Genomic DNA, 25,448 nt, shown 5'->3' on the forward strand with positions numbered 1-25,448 from the left:
TTAAATGAATCTCAGTCAGAACTTAATGGAGGGTCTACAATGATCGGTTGAAAACGTTCATTAATTTGGCGCTAATTCAGCGCTAAAGTTACGCAATCGTGTTCCACGGGGATTATTCACATTGTAGCTACTAGCTATCCTCAAATTAGTGGCTTTCGTTCTTCTCCAACCCTTTCTCTACCACGCCCAGTAAAGTTTCTAACTCCCAAAGACAAACTGTGGTTTCAAAATAATGGTCCAAACATTCCTCATTTTTATAAATTGCCCAAAAAAAAAGAAAAACCGGACACACAATAAAATTAAAGGGGTTTCTCGTGTATTTTAAAACAATAAGACTAAAATAGGGGACTAAAAAACATTACTTGAAAAACATTTCATGAAAATAGAAATTATTTTAATTATAAATTTTTTTTATTTACCTATAAATTTAAATTCGCTGTGAATTTTAAATAAATCAAAATAAAATTATTATTATTATTATTAACAATAATTATAATATAATATATATTATATTATTATTACTATTTACTATTATTATTGTTGTTATTTTTATTAGTAAACCACATGAAATAAACATGGAAAAAACTTTAATTAAGTGCATTTGAAAAACGTTAAAAAAAAAAAGAATAGAAAAGTAAATTAACGGAAACTTAATTTAAATTTCGAAAAAATCTCTCAACGAATGTAAAAGTTTATATTTGAGATCTAATTCACTTTCAAGTGATTCGAATTTAAAAAGCAATTTATCTGAATTCAGTCACTTAGCAAATTAGAATTTTAAATTAGAAATTTCAATGACCAAAACAGAAGACTATTTATATAAATAGAAAATACAATACAGAATTATTATTTAAATGAGCAATTTATGTTAAAAACTTAACGAAGATAATAAATCATATAGACGCAGAGAAAACATATTATATAAAATTGTAATTGATTTTAATGAAAAAATTTGTCCCATTTTCAATTTCAATTGAAATGAATTGGTAAATGAGGCAATAAAATTGACGATTGCGGTAATAATATATATAAGTAATGGAGTTTTTGCTGTCTATATGGGGTTTTTAGGTTCCATAAAAAGAGATTAGATTTGAAGAAGATGAAGCTATAGAGAGAGAGACGCAGTAACTTTTATTGGTCAAATATTAAGTGAAACTTGTTCTATATATATATATGTATATATACCCAAGTTGTCCTAGTATCTTGTTTATCCTTGCGGTAGTGAGGTGATGTTCGTGACGAAATTACGTCCTGAAGAATAGGTTGTCGTTGAAGTTGGGCCACGTACGCCATACGAAATGCATTACCCACAATAGCGTTTAGCTCCTCTGGCTGAAATCATATTTTACAAATTTCATTTTACTCGAGATTAAAAAAAAAATTTATTCGTTGTTTTATTTGTTTATTGATTCGTTAAATTGCAGTTTGGTTATAAATAGAAATTCAATTAAATATCATGTACAATATAGAAATTAAATTTGTTTAAAATTATTTGATACAGTTACATTTTTTCTCATTGTTATTTTTTTTATTTACTCTCTTAATTTGAATTCGTTAAAAATAACTAATTTGCACATGAAAAAAATTTATTTCACCTAGAGAAATGTTTTATTTAAGCTAAATATAATACATTTGAGTTAAATAAACGTATATTTGTCTTACAGTCTATTAGCCTATTTATTTGGCGTAAAATTTTTTTTTTTATTTAAATCAAATTAAAAATTTATTTAAATCAAATAAAAATTTATTTGAATCAAATAAATATTTATTAGGCTATGAGATAAATATATCATTTCGTGTTGATTCAAATACTTGATTACTTGTCTATTATCAAATAAATATTTAATTTGAACCAAATAATTTTTATTTGAATTAAATAAATTGTATTTGCACCAATTATTTTTGTATTTGAAACAAATACCATTTAATTGACTTAAATAATAATTATTTAATGCAGATAAATATTTATTTGATAATAGTAAAATAAACGATTATTTGAATCAAATCAATTTTTTTTATCAGTTTAATTAAATTCATTTTTAGATTATTTTAAAATAATTAAAATTTATCGTAATTACTTTAATTAGTAAAATTTGACTATTTTTTCAATTATTTTTCATTAGTTACTTTTTACTAATAATTAGTTCTTTTTTAATAATTGCTGAAGCAAAAAATCGGTCAAGATTTTACTAAGAAATTAATTTTTAACTAATTCAGATTTAGAAAAGTCGTTGTAGACTGTAAATAAATTAAAAAATAATTTTAGTTCTGCAAGATTAATTCCTTAAAAAATATAAGTATATTTGTATCAAAGCCTATAATAACATTTTATTTGTTTTTAATAAAAAAATTTATTTAGCATCAATAACATTTTATTTGTTTTTAATAAAAAAATTTATTTAGCGTAAATAACATTTTTATTTAACTCAAAAAAAAATTAATTTAGCGCAAATAAAATTTTTATTTAACTCAAAAAATTTAATTTAGCGCAAATGAAATTTTTATTTAACTCAAAAAAAATTTATTTGAAACAAATAAATAATTATTTATCTTAGAGATAAATATATCTTTTCTTTGGATGTATAATAATAAGAAATTAAATTTTTTAAAAAGTAAATTTAACTGCGACGATGAAATGTAAAAAAAAAATTAAACATTTTTCATATTAATGAAAAATCTCTTAAACATCCACCTGTTTATCGAATATGAAAAGTAAAAGTCAGAAAAGCATAAAAAAAATGCATTTTAAGTAATTGTAATTAAAAAAAACAGCTGCTGCAGTTTTCATTTGATGAATGATAAAATTAATTAAAAAAAAGAGAGAACAGGAGCATATACAGAGTCAATAAAGAATAAAATATTCAACTGGTCATAAATGGAGTCATTAAAAGCATATTTTATGTGAAAATTGTCTGGACAGAAGCACACATTGCCCAGCAGCTGCATTTATTGAATCTAGTGAGCTGACTTCTTTCTTTCTTTTCTTTTTTTTTTTTTTTTGTATTTTAGGGTCTCACGCACGCAAGATTTTTAAAGGCTTTGTGATTCATGTTAATATAAGTTAATAGCGGGCCTGTGATTATGACCACATGTACTTGTTCTCTTTTATGTAAACGTCTGATGTCAATTTGTCAAACTGTTGATATATGCAATTATTTTCTTTTTTTATTTTGAAATTTTTAATAATTATTGTATTTAAATCTGTCATATTTAATTTAAAAAATCTGACATTTTTTTCCTAATTTAATATACATCCAGAGAAATGATTTATTTGAACTAAATAAAATATATTTGAATTAAATAAACTTATATTTGGCGTAAATAAAAATTTTTTCATAGATAAATTTTTTTTTGGCTCAAATAAATTTTTTATTTGAGCCAATTAAAAATTCTGCTAAATGAAAATTCAGTTTAATAAAAAAGTTTGTTAAATGAAAATTTGATTTAAAAAAATCTTTTTTTGGTACCAGATTTTAAAGTTAAGATTTAAAATCAGAAATTTTGTTTATTTTTCTTAATTTATTAAAAGTAACTTTAAAAGTTTCGAAAAATATTTTTAAAAAAAGGGAAGTCGGTTATACTAAGAGTGTGTGTTACAGTTTCGCAAAAGGGTTTTTCATGTAAGATAGTTTGAGCCACAGCCAAGGCTACTTAGTTTTATGCTGCACCCTACATTGCTTTTTACTTGCTTTAACGATCTGCAACGAGCATTTACATCGTGTTTACTGGTACATAATTGTCTTATACTCCAGGGAGATACTTAGACGATCGAAATGGCGCGATATTAATTATTAAAGCCCCTTATTATGTTCACAGTACAATAGGTTAAATATTTTACTAACAAAGTACACACCAAAAGTTATGCCATTTTTTTTAAAAATAGGAAAAATTCGAAAACAAATACATTACAAAGTAATTTTTCTAAAATAAAAAATTAATTAACGAATAAATATATTATTTATTTAGAATTATTTCATTTTATATCTCAATATAATAATTACCTATTTATATTTAATTATTTATTATTATTATTATTATTATTTAGTTAAAATTATTGTTTGGTTTATTACATTCAGAGAAATTATATATTTATCTCAGAGTCAAGTAAATATATTTATTTGATTTAAATAAAAAATTTTATTTACGCCAAATAAATGGTCTAGTAGGCTCTGAGACAAATATACATTTATTTAACTCAAATATATTATATTTGGTTCAAATAAAACATTTCTCTGGATGTATTTTAACAACCTATGTATAATTAATTAATAAGTTAATTATTTTCTCTTTATTAAATTTAAATTTTGCTTTATATAATTGAATAAATTGAGCTATTACAATTAAATTGAAAAATTATATCAGGTAACTTGAGCTTTGTGCTAATTCATACTTTATTGAAGTCTGTTTATTCGGTTGGCGCAAACATGGGTTTAATTTAATTTATGTAAACAATTGCAACACTTGCAAGGGAAAAAAGATTTGTTGTTTTTTTTTTATTTTCTTCGCACTGGTTGGCGAAGAGATTACTTGCATCCTGAACGAGTTTCACGATGAAATCTATTTAAATTCCACATATAATTTACTATAGTTATTCTTCATGAGAGAATTTCTGGTTTTGTTAAAATTTTTTGAATTTTTCATGATTAGTGAAAATATTGGGAATTTCATTTTTTTTACAACGGTTCGCCTCTTTTTTTCCATAATTTAATTATATCTTTCGTTCAATTTTAATAAAAAATTTTCTCTATTGCAAAAAAAAAATCTCCCCCTTTCGTGTATGTGAAAAAAAGAACTCGCTTAAAAAAAATACCAATAAATGGACAGTTGCCAATATCAGTGGGATTTTTTTTTCCTGCAGAAAGACGATCGATCTCTTCCTTTCTGTCTCTTCATTCCCGTCTTATTTGCCCAATGTCAAGTCCTTTTTTTCATTCTCCTTTTTTTTCTTTCTTTATTCTTTTCTTATTCGTATCTCGCATGTACACATTCCTCTCTCCTGTTTTCTATTTTCGTATACGTTAATATCAACCTCGTTTTTTTTCATCCCGATTTCTCTTCTTCTTCTTCTTTTTCTTTTCCCTTATCTCTTCCGCCTTTTCTTTTCTTTTTTTTTGTCCTTTCTTTATTTTTATCAGACCCATCTTGTTTTGTGCCAATCCCTCTCTTAAATCTCTCAACTTTGGTTCGTTGTTACAAATCGACTGCTATTTAGATCCCGTCAAAAGTTTTGAACTTTTCAGTATTTCACGCGTCTTAATTAATTATTACTCATTTTTTAAATGTTTCTCATTATTCAATAGTTGAAAATTTCATCGAGAAAATATTTTTTTATTATTGAGAAAAGAGTAAAAAAAAATTCAAAATTATAATTTTCGTCGTATTTAAAAAAATTACCATTTTAAAAATGGATAATTTTAAAAAATTGCTTAATCATAAATATTTTGGTAGAAAATACTATATTATTTTTAAATAAATGGCCTTGTCAGTGTTGTAAATCAAGTTTAAGAGATGTAAAAAAATATTTTTTCTATAAACGCATTAAAGATATCATAGAGATGTATTGGTTGTATAAAGATTGCTCTATCATTTTTTATGGGAAATAAAAAATGTATAAATTTGGATAACTAGAATTTTTAAATACACACACACACACACGTGTGCATACATAACGCGAGGCAAAAGCGAAAGCAGTTTACATTTACAGAAGGGATCCTATATACTGAGGCAGAGTTGGGACTTAAGGAATGCGCTCGTCCGATCCCACGGCTCTTACCCCTTTCCCCTCTCAACTGACGAGGTATTACTCCTAAGGCTAACATTATTTAAACTTTGTTCATTTTTAGCACTTCTTATAAGAGACTTTGATATACTGTTCATTTCCTCTTTTAAACAAAAATTTTTCAACTACAAGTTGAATCAAAAAAATTTTTTTATTCTTTTGGCAAAAAATAGATATTCAAAGAAATATTTTATTTGAGGCAAATAAAATAGCACAAAAACAATTTTTATTTAAATCAAATAAAATTTATTTAAAATAAATAATTATTTTGCTATGAGATAAATATATTTTTTCTCTGTGTCTCAATTTATAATTATTTATCTCAGATTTTGATTCATTGGAATTCTATTTTAAAATTCGAAATTTCGTCTAAATTCTTTTTCATTCAATTTTCATCTGTCCACAGAAAAAAACTGATCTCATTTTTTATGCATCTCTTTATGAGATTTGCATCAAAATGAGTCAACAGACAACTTCACGTTATTCAAAGTGTATTGGATTTAGTGGCTAAAAGCAAGTGTTTCATACTAGATAATGAATAATTGAGAAAAATTTATGAGGAAACAGAGAAACATTTCAAATTGGTTGTATTTATAATTTAATTTTAATTAATCTCGAATTTTTTAATGGGGGCGTCAGTGTCGTCAACAAGATTCCTAACCTAAAAATTCTATTATTTAATTTCGTTAATTTGTGTAAATCAACTTCAAGAATTACAGTTTAAGGCTATTCGTTTTTTTTTATTAAAAACAATTATTTTATTTAATATTTTTTAAAGTAATTATTTGCTTGTCCACGATAATAATTTAACATTAATCTCGAACTCAAAATGAACCTGACCAGATTCAATTTGAAACATTTTTGCTGCATTTCAAAATGAGTAGTATACTACTCATTTTGAGTTCAGTTTTATTCTGTGTCCAAAAATTTCTCTTGTCTGAATTTTCCATTTGATTGTTTTTTTATTTAAATTATCATTTGGACGAAATTCCTTTTGATTTTTTTAAATTTCCATTTTGTCGATATTCTTTTCCTTTTTTCCCTTTTTTTTTATTCTTTTCGAATTATTTCTTTTTCATCCGAATAATCATTGAAATTTTAATTTTTCGCTAATGTAAGTTATAAATTTTCTTCTAATATTTCTTCTAAAAAAATGATTAAAATTCATTTTTGTATTTTGTGGCACCACATCTTAGAATGCACATGCTAAAAAGCAATGTTGGTAATTTCAGCACAATGACACTTTAAATTACGTAATCGCGTCGTCTAAAACGTATAATTTTGCGTTGTGTAACTGCACGTCAAAATGCAAATTGGTATTTGTAAAAACACTTGTGGAGGCGAAACGATAAGAATCAAGGCTATTAACCGTTTATTTTTTTGCACACGATATAAAATTTTATTTAAGGGAAATTTTTTTAAATAATATATCTCAAAACTCAAAATTTCCACATTTTTTTCCATTTGACATTTCGATAAAAATAAATGTGACTTATTTTTGAAATTTATAATTCTCTAGAATAAAATTTAATATTCTATATAATATTAAAGCATTAAATAATTGATCAACCACCTGCTCAATATACCAGTAGTTAAAATAGCTGTGGCTATTTTTGTATTCTTGCATAAGGAATTTCATACCGTCAAAAATAATTTATGTCGTGTATTTATATCCTTCCAGGAATATGTTTTCAGGACACAGAGTTATTTTCTGCGGCTCAATGAGTCGATAATTTTAATTTTATCTGTAATTTTAGATGAGGATGGTGTTGACAATATAGGTTTTACAAAAATTCCTCATGTTACGAAAAAAAACAAAAATTTATATAACAAAATTTAAGAAAAATAATTTTTATAATTTAAAATTAAATATTATCAAACTGAAAAAAATTTTATTTGATTCAAATAATCGGTTATTTGACTATTATCAAATAAATATTTATTTGTAACAAATAATTATTATTTGAGATGGTATTTTTTTCAAATACAGAAATTATTGGTTCAAATAAAGTTTATTTAATTCAAATATAAATTATTTAGTTCAAGTAAATATTTATTTGACAATAGTCAAGTAATCGAGTATTTGAATTAAATAAATTTTTTTCAGTGCAGATTATAGTATTTTAACATTGGTATTTATTTGTTTTCATAAAATTTCCATAAATTTGAGAGTAAAAGTTAAATAGGAATTTCTTTTGAGCTTTTTTTTTAAAAAAAGGGAAGCTTGTTAAAAATTTTACGATACCTCTTAAGAGGAGTTTAAGATAGTTATAATATATAACTTATATAGTAATGGGAACGAAATTATGTTGCTGGACAATAACAGTTAAATTATTTACAAATATAAATAATTTAGAAAAAAATCAAAAGCTGATTGTTGAACTATTTTGAACTAAAATTTTGGATTTGCATTGCAAATAAAAATAAATTTGTCTCAGTGCCTAACAGATTTTTATTTTAAATAAAAAAATTTATTTAGTACAAATAAAATTTTATTTAGTGCAAATAAAATTTTTATTTAAAACTGAAATAAAATTTATTTAAAATAATTGAATATTTATTTGTCTTTGAGACCCCTTTTTCTGGGTGTAAATATTTAATTGAAAAAAATTGTTTAAATATAAATTTTTCATGTAAATTAAAATTGAATTCTATTTAATTTTCATCAGAATTGAATAAATTTTTTAAATTAAAAAATATAACTTTGTTGACAAATTAATAAATACCAGTGGTTTATTTCATTTTTTTTTGTAAAAGACGGTAATAGTTTGTGAGTTAAAATTTATTTTTAATTACATAGCAAAACAGAATTTAATCCCATAGAAATGGCCGTCGTATCAGTGGTTTTATTAAAGTTTATGTTTTAAAGTGAAAATAAATTATTTTTTAAAGAGAATATAACCTTTTTTTTCTTTGAAGGAAGAAAAATAAACAGTAGCTGATGATGGAAGATAAAATTCCGGTTTTAAAGATAGTTATATCTATTGGTGAACCAGTTAGCATTAGGATAGAATCCAGTCTCACTGTCGGGTATTAAAATTAAACTGCTAAAATTAACTCGTTACATTGCGATACGAATCTTGTAAATTCATCGATTTCGAAGTTAATCCCAGCTTTTATCGAATCCTTTAATTGCCATTAATGCAACACGATTGTTTCATTTGTTTCTGTCAAAGATAAATTTGAAAAAAAAAGAATTAAATCCATTAGTATTAATTTTTTTTCTTTTTTGCAATAATAAATAATTCATATACAATAAATAATCAATTAAGAAATACATAAAATTAAAGATAATATAGAGGAAAAATAGATGTTTTTTTTGTTTTGTAAAACACAAAATTATCAAAATGTTGTTCAGAAACTGAACAGAGAAATGACTCGAAAGTTTCTTTCATTAAAAATAATGGTCTGAAATAATTGCGACAAATTGCGTGACCGTTGATAACGTCCGGTAACGATTTTTAATTAGCTTAATTAGTGTCAGCGACACATTTTTTTTTTCACGGAGTCGCTCACCACTGAACAGAAATTGCAATAATGTAAAAAAAAAATGGTGAAAGGTATTTTAATATTTTCACAAAAGTGTAATAGAAACTTTTCTTTTTGAATGACATTAAATTTTTTTGCAAAAGAAAAATTATTATTTTTATAAAGAAAATAATTATTGTTATTTATTGAAATACTGAAGAATATAAAAATTAAATGAATTTATTTTTAACTACTTAATTCTTAACTAGTTTCGGTTTATTTATTAAAATTTGATTTTTATTTGTGTACATTTACAAAATTATTAATTTTTCATGACATTTTATGATTTATTTTTTTAAATTGATATGTATTGTAATTTTTCGTTTTATGTAAATTTTGAAATCAGTATTTCAAAAATAAAATTTAAAAAAATTTTATGTTCTTTAAAGCGGATTTTAAAATATTAAATTTAAATATCGTGTTTTGTAAATTTTTGTCCGGAAATAAATTGTATTTAGTGTATTCAAGCATGGGTGTTCAATTGAAAAGAATTTAAAGAATCTCACATTTCACATTTTATAGAACTGCTTTCTAACTCACATAAATAAACGATTAACATTCTTTCTAGATTCCTTCATTTACGAAAAAGGGCTTGAAGTGTTGTTACACTCCTTTTTTTTTAATCAAAAACAAACCGTTTTGTAAAGTTCATTATTACTTTACTAGTTATAAGAGTTCATTTAAACATAATTTTTTTGATTTGAGTACATTGAAGAAAAGTGGATGTTTATATAATAATTTATGTATTTTTATATATATTTTTTTAATATATATTTTTATATTTATTTTTATATAATTTTTGGTTACAACAATTATTGAAATATAAAAATTATTGTCATTCAAAATATAAGGAAATTTCGTTACTAAAAAAAAAAAATATTAAAAAATCATTCATTTTAATCATTTATTTGATTTAAATAAATGAGCTAGTTGGCTTAGAGACAAATATACGTTTATTTATCTCAAATATATTATATTTGGTTCAAATAAAACATTTCTCTGTGTGTGAAAATTAGTTCAAAAAATGTGACAATTTCTGCATACGATTCTAGGATAAAAAATTTTTTTTTACGCCACAGAAATGATAAAAATTCCAATTTAAAAGAGTGGCGTGTCAAAAAGAAAGGAAAAATGTTTTATTATCCAAAATTAAAAGAATGTTTCCTCGACTCTGGAGAATTGAAAAGTTTGGAAAAAGGAAACTTTTTGGTTAAGGGATGTGGGAAAGGGATATGTAATATTCTGTGAAGAACAGTCGGACAATATATGTATAATAAAAAGTGAAAGATATGGCATCGGATCGGTAGATGGGTATATATATATATATGTATATAGTGAAGGAAAAAGTAGCTTGGCGAACTCTACTTGATATTTGAAAGTTTCCCATCGCGCTTTATGAGTCTGGTGATGATCGATAGCGTTCACCGAATACTTTGTGGGGGCCACTCGAATGCACTCGAAGCTCAAGTAACGAGCCACGTTAACGAGCGACGATCTTTCGTGATCGAGATGAGAATCAAAGAAATTGTCAAAAGATAAAAAAAAAAGTACAGACAACTAATAAAATTTAGTGAAATTTTTTTCTGTAAAATCAAAATGATTTTTTTATTTTCCCTACAATTTCTGTAGAGGACGGTTTTTTTAAGAATATTCAAAATTTTATTTGAAGCTTTATTTACCAGAATTCTGTATCACTTTTTAATCTGCAGTTTATTTCGGTTTTAATATTGTCTGAGATGTTGGGCTTTTTAAATAAGTATTATCATTTTGATTAAACGATCCAGAGAGGTGGAAAGTATTAATTACATTTTTTTTTTTGAGAAATCAGTTGCATTCCAACTTTATAAATTTTATTTTCATCTATCCGCAAAATGAACTTACTTTCAATTTTTGCGTGTGTCCACACTGACAGCAACAGTAAGACATGTATTCTGGTAATGTTGACATGCACTTCAATTGTTCTTGATGTTGCTGAAGATGATTTTGATTGTATTCGTCGTCGAGTTTACGATAATGTACTTTAAAGATGGGTCGAGTCGTATTCTGCAGACTCTTTCCGAGGCGTCCCATAATCGCCGAAATTGCTGCTAGGGTCTTTCGCCTGCGTGTGAATCTCCTCATACCCAACTTTGAAAAAAAAAAAAAAATTTCAGGATCAGATATCCCTTCTTTTTTGCCTATTGAAAATTTCATAGAAAATGAAAAGAACCTTATCATCGAGTCGCTCTACTGAATTTCATTCAACTCATGTTCAACCCATTGACATAATATTTTTATAGTGTACTTTCAAGTTTTGAATCCTTTTTACAAGAATTAAATTTTTATTTTATTTTCTACTGCATATAATTTCGAATTATATAATTTTTAAATAATTTAAGAAATGAAAGAGAATTACATTTTTTGTTAAATGAATTTTCATTCTATTGGATAAATAAAAATTTCTATTTAAATCTATTTATTGTTGAATTTGAATTTGATTTTCAATAATTTTATTAGGTATAATTATTTTTTTAGACAAATTTTCATTTTTTGAACTAACATTTGTCAGAAATTCTTTTTTTTTAAAGATTTTTATTTGGTTGAATTGTTAAAACGCCGAATTTTTATTTATCCGAATTTGCAAATGGCCGAACAAACAATCGATATCGGCGCGATTTTTAAAATCTACCAATCACAATTTTCTTGACAATCTTTGATTGGTGAATTTTAAACATCGCGCCGAAATCTTTCTGTCTATTGTTTGTTCGGCCATTTGCAGTTTCGGACAAATAAAAATTCGGCGTTTTAAGAATTCTGTACTATAAAAGTTCGATACATTGAAATTCTGCTGAGTAGAAATTTGTTTAAAAAGAAATTTTGTCAAATGTTAATTGGAAAAATAAAAATTCGCCTATAAAAAATAATAATATCTAATAAAATTCTTTAAAATTTAAATTTTAAGTAAAGATTTTTATTGGGATAATCATGCACTCCAAATAATCTGTTACTTGACTATTATCAAATAAATATTTAATTGAACCAATTAATTTTTATTTGAATTAAATAAACTGTATTTGAACCAATAATTTCTGTATTTGAAACAAATACCATTTTGTTATTATCGAATTTTAGCAAAAACCGTTAAGAAATAGAAATACTATATTTGATAAAGGTTTAATTACTTTCATTGTCAATGGGTTGATGAACAAGAAAAATGTAAAAAGAAAATAGAAAAGATTAAAAGAAACAAAAGCCTTTGTAAAGTACACAGCAATTTTGATTATTTTTTATAGAAATACCATTGACATAAAAATTCAATTAGTATTTTTTGTTAAATAAAAATTCCGGTATAAAGTTCCTTTTTAAATAAAATCTATTTTTAAAAAAATTAAAAATGAAATCTAACAAAATTTGTAAAAACAAATTCGAACCAATGATAAACAATTTTTTACTCTCTTGAACTAGTAAAAATTACCAATTTAAATTAGTGACTCATTTTTTGTTTTTGAATTAATAAAATTTGATAGTAAAAATTTTTTACTATCGAATTAGCAAAATTTAACTAATTCAACAGTGAATAATTCAAATAAAGTTACAATTTTTACTAATTCTTTAGAGAGTAGGTAATATTCACGCGTGTTGAGTTTTTATAGAGTATCAATTTCTGTGTACTTTACAATTTTAAGTACAGCACTTTAAGAGATATTTCATAACCCAGTATCTATATATGGTGGCACTAAAAACTATTTAAAAAAAAAGAAGTATTGAAAGTACTTTCAAAAAAGGCAATCTGATCTTTTATAAAAAAAATTATATTTTTGTGAAAACACATAAGAAGGCACTTCTCAGGTACCTTTCTAACTAGTTTTGAAGAGGTTCCTTGAAGATATACCTTGGTGAAGTCCCTCTTTAAGAAATGCCTCTTCCCAATGAGGGAAGAAATTCCTCACAAGAGGGCACACACAACACACAACTATCACGAGTCACATGGACATTTCACTTTTCACTTCTTTTCCAAGGATTCTTCGAAAACCCTTCCTGCAGCTTAGTATCATCATCATTATCATCATGGTCGTCGTCATCCTTACACTTTCTCACTTTACTTTACTTTTTTTTTGTTTTTTTCCCTCAAAATTCCTTTCGCTGCTTACTCATCATTCTTGCGATGGTCTCGTTCCATCGAATTCCAGAGGCTGACTCTGTTCAAGACTGTATGCATCGACGCGACACATTATATATCCTTTATTCCGTGGAGAAGGCTCTCTGCTTACGGTACCTTGTCTCGTCTTGCTATTAACACTGCTCATTGGCGCCCCAACACACTTGATTTCTCAAAGAAACTCTATAAAAGGTCCGTAAAAAACCGGTCTAGATTTTTTTTATCCCAAAAAAAAAGAAAAAGTATTGAACTAGGATTTCGAATATTCAATACCGCAAAATCATTTGCGTCAAATCCATAATTTGGAGCAGGTGTGTATCATCTGCTCTATACCAGAAATATAAGAATTTTATAATACACATCACGACTCTGAAAATCGAGGTCTTTCAAGATGGAAGCGAAATTTTTTATCGTACTGGAGAAAAAGAATTTTTATATAAAGAAATTGAATTAAAAAATTTTTAAATAAAATTTAAAATTCATGTTATAATGTAAAAAAGAAAATGGTTAAATTAGTTTCTATTATTTGCCAAACTATTTTATTCTAACACTTCGAACATACGGATTTTATATATGGCAATTTCATCTCACTAAAAGGCCGAGTGGATACGAAATTTTTCTTTTTATGGTGTACTGTAAAAATGTTGGTATATATTTCAAAACGTGTGCTACTAACATGTGCGTTACAAAATGTGAGCTGCAAAAAAAAAGGCTTTAAAAATATTTACTCTAAAATGTATATGTGTGTATTTCTAAATATATTTCTTGCATTGGCTTTTTATAGCACTTGTTTTTAGAAGACTTTTTTTTTAAAGGCACATTTTGAAACTTGACATTTTTGACAGCATGTTTTTGAAATTTTTAACGGAGCAGAATTCTTTTTAGTATAAATATTGTACTAATGGCGGAATATTACTGTACAGTAAAATATTACTGTATTAGTACTTTAAATTATGTTTTATCCGTTATGAATATTAAGATGTGCAACCATTTTGTTTTTTAATTATAAACTTCTTTTTAAAAATGAATTATCAAAATTAAAATGGAAATTGATTTTAAATACCGATTTTACCATATTTCAAAATCGATGTGTGTATTTATTGAAAAATAATTTGTCCGATATTATTAACACTTTGGAGCACGTGATAAGACACAAAAACGGAACAAGGGATTCGGTGTTTCCGGAGTTGGTATCCTCTGGTTATATGGTATCACTGGTTGACTAGGGACGACAAGGAATGGGTTGCCGGTGGGTAGGAATTTGATTTTTTTTTTCCGAAATCCACGTGGTGGCACGTCCACTCGCTACGAACATGCCAGTAGAACTGCACAGCATCACCATCACCATCAGTGAATCGAGTGGTTTGCGTGTGCAAGTGAGAGGTGACGAACTACTTTGGATAGGAGAGAAAGGATGAAGAAGAAGGATGTAGATATAGATATAAATGTATATATGGAGTGTGTATATATTAAAAGAGAATGTGTTTGTATGGAGTATAAGAATATATATTGGTGTAATGGAGAGACTGAAACCGAAGCCGATGCTGTGGCATGGCCTGTATGTACGAACTCTATCCCCACTTCGTTTATATGGAAGGCAGCTTTCTTGCTTCGACTGCGGCATTGAACACGATCAACGGCAGCTGGCAAATACCACCTTGACTTCAAGTTGAAGCGAGATCGTATAAGAGACGTTCTTTGACCTCCACGCGGATACCAAAACCGAAGCGCACCATGATCTTTTCCTGAATCGCAATTTTGATAACTTGCGGAGAAGGACCGAATGCGGTCCTGATGCGAATAGCTTTCCAGTTGAAAAAAAGAATGAAAAGAGGATGTGGATGAAAGCTGAGAAGGTGTGTCTTCAGGTTGTGGGCTCGAATCCTGGAAGTTGTGCGGTTTTCGTTTCTTTTTTCGCTTTTTTTTTAGTGGGTAGATTTTTCCTTTTTGATGAATATATATATTGCATATTTTTTTTATTAGTGATTTTTTTAGGCCCCAAAAATATTTAATAATTAACTCCCTGAGTTTAAAGACATTTTTGCTTCCACTCTGAAAGAGATAAACATTTTTTGACCCGTGATTCTGGTCTAAAAATATACTATAAAAAATATACTAAAAATATACTAAAATATACTATCTAAAATTTAAGCAGTGAGATTACACTGACGAAATAGTTGGAATTTAGCAACTGAATCATTTCAGTAAGATCTCCAAGTCACATTTTACTAAAAATTAGTAGAATTCTTTACTGATTGAGACAGTATTTGTTTACAGATTGGTGATAATGCAGATTTGCATGGCAAATCTGTTTTACCGATTAATGATAATGCAGATTTGACGGTTTAAATCGGTAATAATTCTACTGATTTTTAATGAAATGTTACTAAATTCCAGGGGAAATTTTACTGAAGTGATTCAGTCTCTAAATTTTAACTACTTCGTCAGTAAAATCTCACTGATTTAACTAATTCAAAAGCAAAACGTGAGTCACTAATTCAAATTAGTTAAATTGTTTACTAATTTAAATTAAGAGAGTACTAAACATCTTTTACACTAAGAAAAAAATTTGTTTGAAACAACAAAATTTTGCTTCTACATAGAAAAAAACTGAATTTATTTTTGCTGCATCTCGTTATGAGATCTGTATCAAAATGAGTTAATAGACAACTTCACGTTACTCAAAATGAACCTGTATGGAAAAACTGTAAAAATATTTGTTGAAGGTGATTAGTGCGTCGTATTAAATTTAGTGGCTAAAAGCAAGTGTTTCATACTAGATAATGAATAATTGGGGAAAATATATGAAGGAACATGCATTGCTATACTAAACTTTTGTTTGAATCAACCAAAAGTTTATTTGGATCAATCAAATTCTTTTTTTGTTCGAAACTTTTATAAAAATAAACCATACGTTTATTTAGATCAAATAAATATTTATTTGAAGTAAACAAATTTTCTTTGAAATAACCAAAAAATTAGGTTAATTCAAAGAACTGGTATATTTGCTTCAATCAAAACACATTAAAATATTTATTTGATCTAAATAAGCGTTGGGTTTATTTTAATAAATTTTTGCAAATTTTTTTCTGAGTGCAGTTAATTCTTTTTTTCCATGTAGGGTTTTGAATAAATAAAAAAAACTTATAATACCATATACAGAAATTTTATAAAGTTTTTTTTTCGAAATTTATATTATTAAATCATGTTGTTTCAGTACTTTATAATCGTCCTTTTATTGAAAATTAAAAAATTGCTATAAATTTTGCAATATTTTGTAAAATACATAAAGTCGGTGTGCGTTAGCGATTATAGACTGTAATTTCCATTATATGTGCTTTTTATCATTAGGTAAAATTATAGATCAATATACATTTATTACTTTAATAGTTAATCGGACGGTACAAAAAGCAGGTATAAACGTGAATATCAAACGCGTATATAGAATTAATATGATTCTTAATAAAAAGAAGATTTATTCAATCAACTTAGTTTTAAAATTTTATATTAATGAAACACTTTAAAATAATGAATAATTTCAATTTTCTGATGATGTTCTGAAATTTTATTAAAATTAATATTAATTACTATTAATTAATAAGTATTATTTTTATTTTTATACAATTTTATATTGGATTTCATTCCTAGAAAATCGATGAAGCATATTAAATTCTATAGAAACTAGAAGAAATAATTCGATTCACTTCATTAAAGTTTAAAGTTGCATTCGAAATTTAAGCAGTCGTTCGCCATCTGGCTGAAGGAATAATTAATTACAGGCTGCATCTTTTCTACTCAAAAATTAACTGAAACTTAGTCTCAGTTATTCACGCAATGCTTCTTGGGAACTTTTGAGGCTGTTAATTTTCGTCAAGTTAATTACAAAGTAGACATTCTCGTAAAAAAGTTTTTGTTGTTGTTGTTGTGAATTTTTTTTTTGTTTTTTCAAGATTTTAAATATCAAAGCACATTTTTTTAAATATTTTTTTTTCTGCTCAAGGGAGTAAAATAATTGTCCACGGAAAGGGTGAAATGACCTGAAAGGATTGAGGAGGGGTACAAGAGATTTAAAAAAAAAATCCTGAAGTATACAGTATATTTGAAAAAAAAAACGATTATCGTAAAAGTTTTCTATTTAATGAAAATAAAAAAATATTTTAATCTTCAGTTAATGAAAGGATTGAAAAAAATTGGGAATTTAAAAAGTATAAAATCATATAGTTTATACGAGGTTGCGAGGATGAAGTTTATATCGTGAAACGTAGAAGGTGAAGGGCATCGAACGTTGGGGTTGTGCTTTAATCCTTACGCAGGATTAGGAAGGGGTTAAAGTGTGCTGTAGTATTCTGGCAATATGTTTACCAAGGCAGCCACAGCATCTATTCCAACGCTCGTCTCGTCGAATCTGGGAGCTTATGCGATTATCCCATTACAGTCAGAAAAAGCTCTGTATTTATAATATATATATATATATATATTTGTCACCCCTCGGACTTTATCTGTATATATGTATCATATTATTTAAACATGTATGTAGTTGTCACTTTTTTAAGTGTAGATGTGATTTAACATTTTATCTAAAAGTGCTCTTTTCGTTTCTCTCTGCTTGTTCGAACTTTTGCGACATCCTCGAAAAACTTTCGAGTGATATGTGAAAGCTCTGTAGTCAATAATACAAGTTTTATGTAACCAATAATAAAATTTTTAGAATTGCTTTTTATTTCTTTTATTTTCTTTGCCCAAATAAATTATTCTGAAATTTAGAATATGTACTGACACCTATTTTAGAATATTTTATACTTAAATTCAGTATGTAATATTCTTAAAATTAGCATATTACATACTAAATTTAGGTATAAAATATTTTTAAATAGGTGCCAAGTATGTATACAGAAAAATCTGAGCTCAAAATGAGTAGTGTACTCAATTTGAAACGTATCAAAACTGTGCCTCGTAGGTGGCGCCACATTCTACATCTTTGGCTCATTTTGAACTGCAACTAAATTGAGTTCAGGTTTTTTCTGTGATATTCTAAATTTCAGAATAATTATTTTCTGTGTTTTATTTTAAATAGTTTTGAATATCTTTTTTCCATGTAAGAATACTATTACTAAGTTTGTATTTTAAAATTTAAGTATTTAATTTAAGTAATTAACATTATAAATGTTAGTTTATCATTATTATTAATAAGTTATAATTAACGTTTTATTCTTTTTTTTTTGTTTCAGGTACGAAATTATCGACGATCAGTAAGTTTTTCCGTTTAATTTTTTTTCCGTAAGAAAAATATGTTTGTTCTCTAATTGCTTAATTTTTCTACAAAAATTGTCTTTATTCATAAATTTTGATAATTTTCTTTAAAAACTGTTTATTAAATTATTATATATTTTTAGATAAAATGTACATTTGTTTATATTTTTCAATATGCCTGTGGCTCTGCAACGAAAGTTACATGCATGTATTACAATATGCTCTCTTGAAGGGGTTCATATTAAAAGGAAATTCATTTTTTAATTAAATTAAATTATTTGAAAAGAAATTCGAAACTTTTCCCTTTTTTAAAGTTTATAATATTATGTATAGACAAAATGTAATTTTTATCTAAAATTTAAAAAATAGTTTTTTAAAACATTTTTTTGTTAAATTTTTTATATTAAATGTAAGTTATTTCAAATTTAAATTTCAAATTTAAATTTTCTATTCAAATTTTTAATTAAAATTTTCAACTTAAATTTAGTATAAAAGAATTTAATTTTTACGAACATATTAAATTTTAACAAATCTTTAAAGGTACATAATATTTTTAAAACTACTTTTTTTTTTAATTTTAACCATTAAAACTTTTTTGATTAATTTCTATTGTCAACATTATGACGTCATTTATTATGAATATTCGAATATGGGAATTAAATTTTAATATTATTATTGAAAATTGAACATTTTGATTATATCTTGAAATTTTGTCACTTGAGACAAAAGTCGTGTGTGGTGATATTTGGAAAATCAAATAAATTAGAAGACACCTAATAAAGATGTCCTTATAGTCTAGAGGATGTAGAGTAAAGGCCGTAATATCCTTTCGGGACTTCGGATGCTATAAAACAGAGTGATGTAGCACCCGAAGATACCATTGACAAAGGTATGAGTCTCAGGGGATTGGAAAAGTAGTAAGTGAGTGTTCAGCCGCAGGCTTTTCGATTCGTTATGCCTCTAACTCTTTGGTAGCAATTTCCGACCTTTAATTTCTGGTGTTGAAATTACCTTCTTGAAAATTCTACATTTCGTATATATATATATATAATGGTTGACCATTTAAAAAATCTTCTTTCTAAATTTTGAATCAGTGAGATTTCACTGTTGAACCCTGATAGTACATAAACTTGTGGCCTCCCTTTTCTATTTTTGACTAAAAAATTAGTCAAAATGGTTACTAATTCATTTAATAAACGAATCGGCTTAATTGAATTAATTAAACGTGACTAATTCAGATTTAGAGAGTATCAATCAGTTTTCTTTTATTATAGGAAAATTTTTATTCTATAAATAGTTTGTTTCCATAAACGAAAAGTAAATTTCACTTAAATGTTGTCAATCCTACATCTGTTGGAAAGATTTTTTAGGGTTTCGTGATGACAGTTACCATGGCAACCGTTACCATAGTAACCATTTCCATGGCAACCGTTTCCATAGCAACTGTTTCCATAGCAACCGTTACTGCTTTTCTCATATTTTTTTATCCTAGTTTCATCTCAAAATAAGATTACTTGTTTCTCTTGGTATAATACTATATGCAAAAACAATTGATTTAAAATTTGCACTAAAAATTCAAAAATAAGGGAAAAATAAAAATTGACGAAAAATGTCAATACATATATAGAGGATATCCAATTTTCTCAGTCGTCTTTTCGAGTAGAAGTTTGAAGGATGCGAGGAAGTTTCTTTTCCAGACAGTATCAGGAAAAGGAAAAGGAAAAGAAAAGATTTTGAAGTAAAGGAGAGAAAAGAAGGCCGGACATTGCTTCAAAACTTGTGATCATTACGTGAGTGGCGGGTCGTCGTCTCTTTTCACCCTGTCTTCGTCCCTCTCTATTCGTATCTATATATATATAGGTAACGTGAAAACTGAAAGGAATTCTCGCTTGGTATCGCCAACAGAATCGCGGTCCCACGCGTAACAACCGCGAAAGTTTCTACCCTCTCACATGAAAAGGGTGGAATAGGAAGTTTCTGAGGGGAAATCCGGCCGTCGGCGTTTGCGTTTTGCCCACCGTATGTCATCGTCGCATGTGTGTCAAATAAGATGAAGGAAAAGAGTAGCACACTGTTGTGTACTTTGGTTGAGTAGAAAACCGAAATATAGGGGTTTAGAATAGACCTAGAAATGTATATATATACATATATATGGTGTATAGATATACGATAAGATGGTTCGTATTGCATGACATTTACGAAATAGGTATATATGCAGTTGGAGCAAAAGAAAAAAAAAAAAAAAAAAAAAGGAAAACAGGAAGAAATCTGAAAAAGGAATATCTGGTCGTGCCAGATATCTCTCGAGGAAATCCGGGTTTATCCGGAAACCTACTAACAGAACTTCACATTGATCAACCTTCCAATCCTTTACTTACGAGTATTTTATCCTTTTTTTATTTTTCTCAATACTTAGCTCCGAGCAAAGATATTCATCATTTTTAAGGAGAATCTAGTCGAGAAAACCTTTAGAAAAATTTCTGCTCTCTTTCTCTCTTGAGATTTAACTGCAATTTTTCATCTTTAGATTAGAATGCAACTAAAAGGAGTAGACAATATTTAAAAAACGGACGATTTCACTTTAAACGCGAAATTACGTTCTTTATATATATATTTTAGAGATTAAAAAAAACATTATTCATTTTTATTGATTCTTATTCTGAATTTGTTGTAATTTTTTTTTTTTTTTTAATACTTAAGTAAAATTAAAATTTTCGTTAATTATATTTTCTTATGGGAAGAAAAAATATAATTAGAGTTTCAATGTTTTGGAAAATTTGAATTTCTCAAGAATGCGCCTAATATTCTACGTTTACGAGGGAACTGGGCACGCATCCAATTGCAGGAATTATACACGAATCACATAACTCGTACACGATAAACATTATATTACGTATAATATGAAACTTGAATTTTATTTTAAATTTTTAGTAATAATTATACACTAAAAGAAAAAAAAAAATATATTTATCTCGAAGCTAGAAAAATATTTATTTGCTTGAAATAAATTCTATTTTAAGGGCAGGCAAGACCTTTATTTTGATCACTTTAAATTTTAAAGAACTCTCGATGTTCTATTTTTTTTATTACAACATTTTGGTCCTTTCTTTTTTCAAAAAATTAAAATTTTTTAAAATTTGTACAAAAGATTGTAAAAAATATAGTGTTAAAAAAGTTTGTAAAAAAATTGACGTAGAAAAATAGTCAAAACTGTGAAAGTAGTTCCATTTTGAAAAATCTTAATTTTTTGTAACACACAGAAAAAAAACTTTATCTGGAACAGCAATATGTTTCTCTAGAATAGCAAAAACTTTCGCTGATTTAGTGAAACAATTTAGCTGTTCCAGTGAAACTTATCGCTGTTCCAGATGAAGATTTTTTTTCCGTGGCACTATAAATAAATAAATGTAATGCCTCCCCTTAATTCACATAAAATTTATTTAGTTTAAATATTATAAACCAAGTGAAAAATATATAGATAAGTATTTATTTGATTGAAGTAAATCCTATTTAATTAAAATAAAAATTTTTTTTGTGGTTCAAATAAAAATCTTTATTTGAAACAAACAATTATTTAGCTTTGAGACAAATATATTGTTAGTAACAATATAAAAATGATAAAATAATAATTTATAGTTTCAGAATATATAAAGTAGTTTTTAGTTAATAAAAAAATTTTTTCTTTTGACGAATTTTTTTTTTTCTAACTTGTTTCAAATGAAATCTCGAGAGATAAAAACTTTGATTTTGCATACGTGAATATGAAAATGGAAATTATATATTAAAATTTGGTATTATTTCACATCCAAAGGCAATTTATTCTTCTTGTTCGAAATTTGAAATAGGTGCGAAGTGATGTTATATTGGGTTTGAGAATCGTGTGCGGTAAGTCTGGGCTCCAGAGACTGGGAACATTTCGAAAGTGATTGGCAGCGCGAAACTCATATCGTAATCCAAGCGGCAGAGACTAATGCCGGTCGCTCTTCTGTGTGGGTATATCGCCCTTATCCTGATTGATAACCCTTCTAAAATCCATTCTACTAGGGTATTTCGCCTACATTTCCAAGCGATCTCGCTCTTTATATGTGAAAAGGTGTTTTTTTTACACATTCAGAAAACTATCTTTTTTTAAAAAAAAAAACAGTCTTCACATTGTCAACATTGAAATATTCACCTAGAAATAAAAAACTAAAAAAAAACTTGACGAGGTTTAAAAAATATTTATTATTGATTTAGGAAAGAAATAATATTTATGTGGGAAATTCTAAAATTAGGAAAATTTTACTTTTTTTTCTACAAAAATATTTTCCTCGTTACTTTTTTTCCTAAAGTACATTTTTCTGAATGCAGTGAATTTATTCACATTTGATTTGAAATTGTTTTTCATTCCCTCAAAATTTGTATCTACAATAAAAAAAAAAAAAAAATTATTTGATTCAAATAATCGATTACTTGACTATCAAATAAATATTTATTTGTATCATATAATTACTATTTGAATCAATTAAATATGTTTCAAATACAGAAATTATTCACAGAAAATTAACAGGCATTAAAATAAGCTGCAACGCTTATTATTTTAATCCAATTTTGCTTATTTTAATACCAAAATGGATTAAAATAAGCAAAATTGGATTAAAATAATAAGCGTTGCAGCTTATTTTAATGCCTTTTAATTTTCTGTGTTGGTTCGAATACAATTTATTCAATTCAAATAAAAATTTGTTGGTTCATGTAAATGTTTATTTGATTATAGTCAAGTAACTGATTATTCCAAATTATTAAAATTAAATTAAACAAAAATTTTGGAACGAAAACTGCTTCTGGATGATTTTATTTATTATTGAACTTTGAGTGTACGAAAAGATTTAGGAATTTATTTTTAGGAAAATTTTATTAGGAATTTATATTTTTGGAAACATATAGGATATTCTAAAATTAAGAAAATTAAATTATGAAAATCAATAGGGAATCTTTTATTATAACTATTTTTATTTTCTGAATTATTTATGTTCATTGTATAAATTTTATTTATGTTTTATTGCTTTTTAAAATTATTTTTGTACAATGAAACAAAAATTTATTTTATTCAAATAATCGCTTACTTGATTATAATCAAACAAATATATTTACTCGAACCAAATAATTTTTGAGTCAATTGAATGGTATTTGTTTTAAATACAGAAATTAATTGTTTAAATACAGTTTATTTGATTCAATTATTTAAATTTCAAAAATTATTAGATTCAAGTAAATATTTATTTGATAATAATAGTCAAGTAACTGATTATTTGAATAAAATAAAATTTTTTTTTTCAGTGTACCTTTGCTTCGTTTTTTGTGTTTTTCTATTGCGCGTTATTTATTTTTGTTTTGAAATTTATAAGTGCAATTGCATTTTAACTTTGATGACTGAACTCAATATCGTTGAAAATTGAACAAAGCGATTTAAAATCAATACGTTTTGTACATGTTTAAAAGCATTTGCTATCACGTGTATAGAATATATATATATATATACATATACCCTATAAATACTAATTAAATGAAAAACTATCTATTGTACAAAGGGAATTGCTTTATATTTTACAAATAGAAAATTGAATGCATAAAAAAATAATCATTACAATTTACTTTTCTTTTATTGGGTCAGTTAATTAATTTCAGTAGTAAAAATGTCGTTTCACGTCTCTACGATATTAATGGATCTAGTGATTATTTCAGAGTATTTGGCCAACAACCAAATCTAAAGTAATGAAAACCGCGTGTTATATGGATATTCGCGTATACCTATCTGTCCGCAGTTATATGTCCAACATAAAATTATTCCACATATGAAATTATTTATTTACACAATAAATATTTACATTTTAACTGAAAGCCAGACAGAATGATAAACAATCAATTTTTTTTCGAAATAAAGAAAAATTTTCATTTTGATAATTTTATTAAAAAATTTTTTTATCAGAACGTATTAAATTCTTATGAGAATTAAATTTTAGAATTTTAAATTTTTATCTTCTTGAAAAAAAAATAATTAAAGAAATATAAGTTAAAAAGTCGAAAAAGGCAGAGCCATTAACGATTTTTATTAAAAAAAAAAGAAAAGTTTTTTGTGTATTTGAAAAGCAAGTAACGCTTGACAAAAGCAACCAAGAGATACTATATTTATAAAAAGCAGGAAACCCTTGTGAAGTATTCGCTTGAACAGCTGGCCCAGTTTCTTCTAAGCCGTCTACCAATGACACGGAAAAATTCCACTTTTTTCTTTTTTATGTTTTATGATTTGTCTCGAATCCACAGTTACAAATGAGGACAATCAAATTCTACTCACTCTTCCATTTGGTTTTCATATTCTCATCCACTTGACGTTAGGCAATCGATTTTGGTTGAATTTATATTCTGTGAAAAAAAAAAAGTATAAGAATTATTTTTTTATACACCTCGAAGAAATTCTATTTTTATATTATATTGTTTTTCTTGGTATATATAGGAGAAATAAAAGAAGTCGAATGATTTTAATGACATTTTTTTTTCTTGAATGAAAATCTTATTTTGTTTTGTTAAAAATAAGTTAGTGCAAGCAGAAAAATTAACAGAAGGAATTCTGATTTCACGAAGGAAACTCATTGTCTTAAAAACTGCTGAGGCGAATGAAAGATCGACTGAGAGTATTGCGGCAGTAATTATTGTAAGACAAAGAATGGCTTTTGTCGAAGGACGATGAAAACGGATGTAATGTCGGTACTTTGT

General features: G+C 26.1%; 1 protein-coding gene across 6 annotated transcripts in view; it reads right to left on the reverse strand.

Annotated features, from left to right (window-relative positions):
• Positions 1–25,448, reverse strand: part of LOC127287738 (EGFR adapter protein-like) — a 73,459-nt gene that overhangs the window by 12,845 nt on the left and 35,166 nt on the right. The window contains exons 1-4 of one of the 6 annotated variants that reach the window (XM_051314835.1): positions 14,518–14,787; positions 13,140–13,628; positions 11,189–11,434; positions 1,186–1,332 (exon numbers count right to left, since the gene is read on the reverse strand). In XM_051314835.1, the coding sequence (XP_051170792.1) occupies positions 1,186–1,332; positions 11,189–11,428 (387 nt within the window). In that variant the 5' untranslated portion in view covers positions 11,429–11,434; positions 13,140–13,628; positions 14,518–14,787. Of the gene's footprint in view, positions 1–1,185; positions 1,333–11,188; positions 11,435–13,139; positions 13,861–14,517; positions 14,788–25,029; positions 25,098–25,448 lie in introns of those variants that run through there. The other 5 variants (XM_051314834.1, XM_051314832.1, XM_051314830.1 and 2 more) reach the window with 5 other exon arrangements.

This window comes from Leptopilina boulardi, unplaced genomic scaffold (assembly GCF_019393585.1).
Source record: "Leptopilina boulardi isolate dan_hultmark-lab unplaced genomic scaffold, ZJU_Lbou_2.1 LbouV2_372, whole genome shotgun sequence".
Taxonomy (NCBI): Eukaryota; Metazoa; Arthropoda; class Insecta; order Hymenoptera; family Figitidae; genus Leptopilina; species Leptopilina boulardi.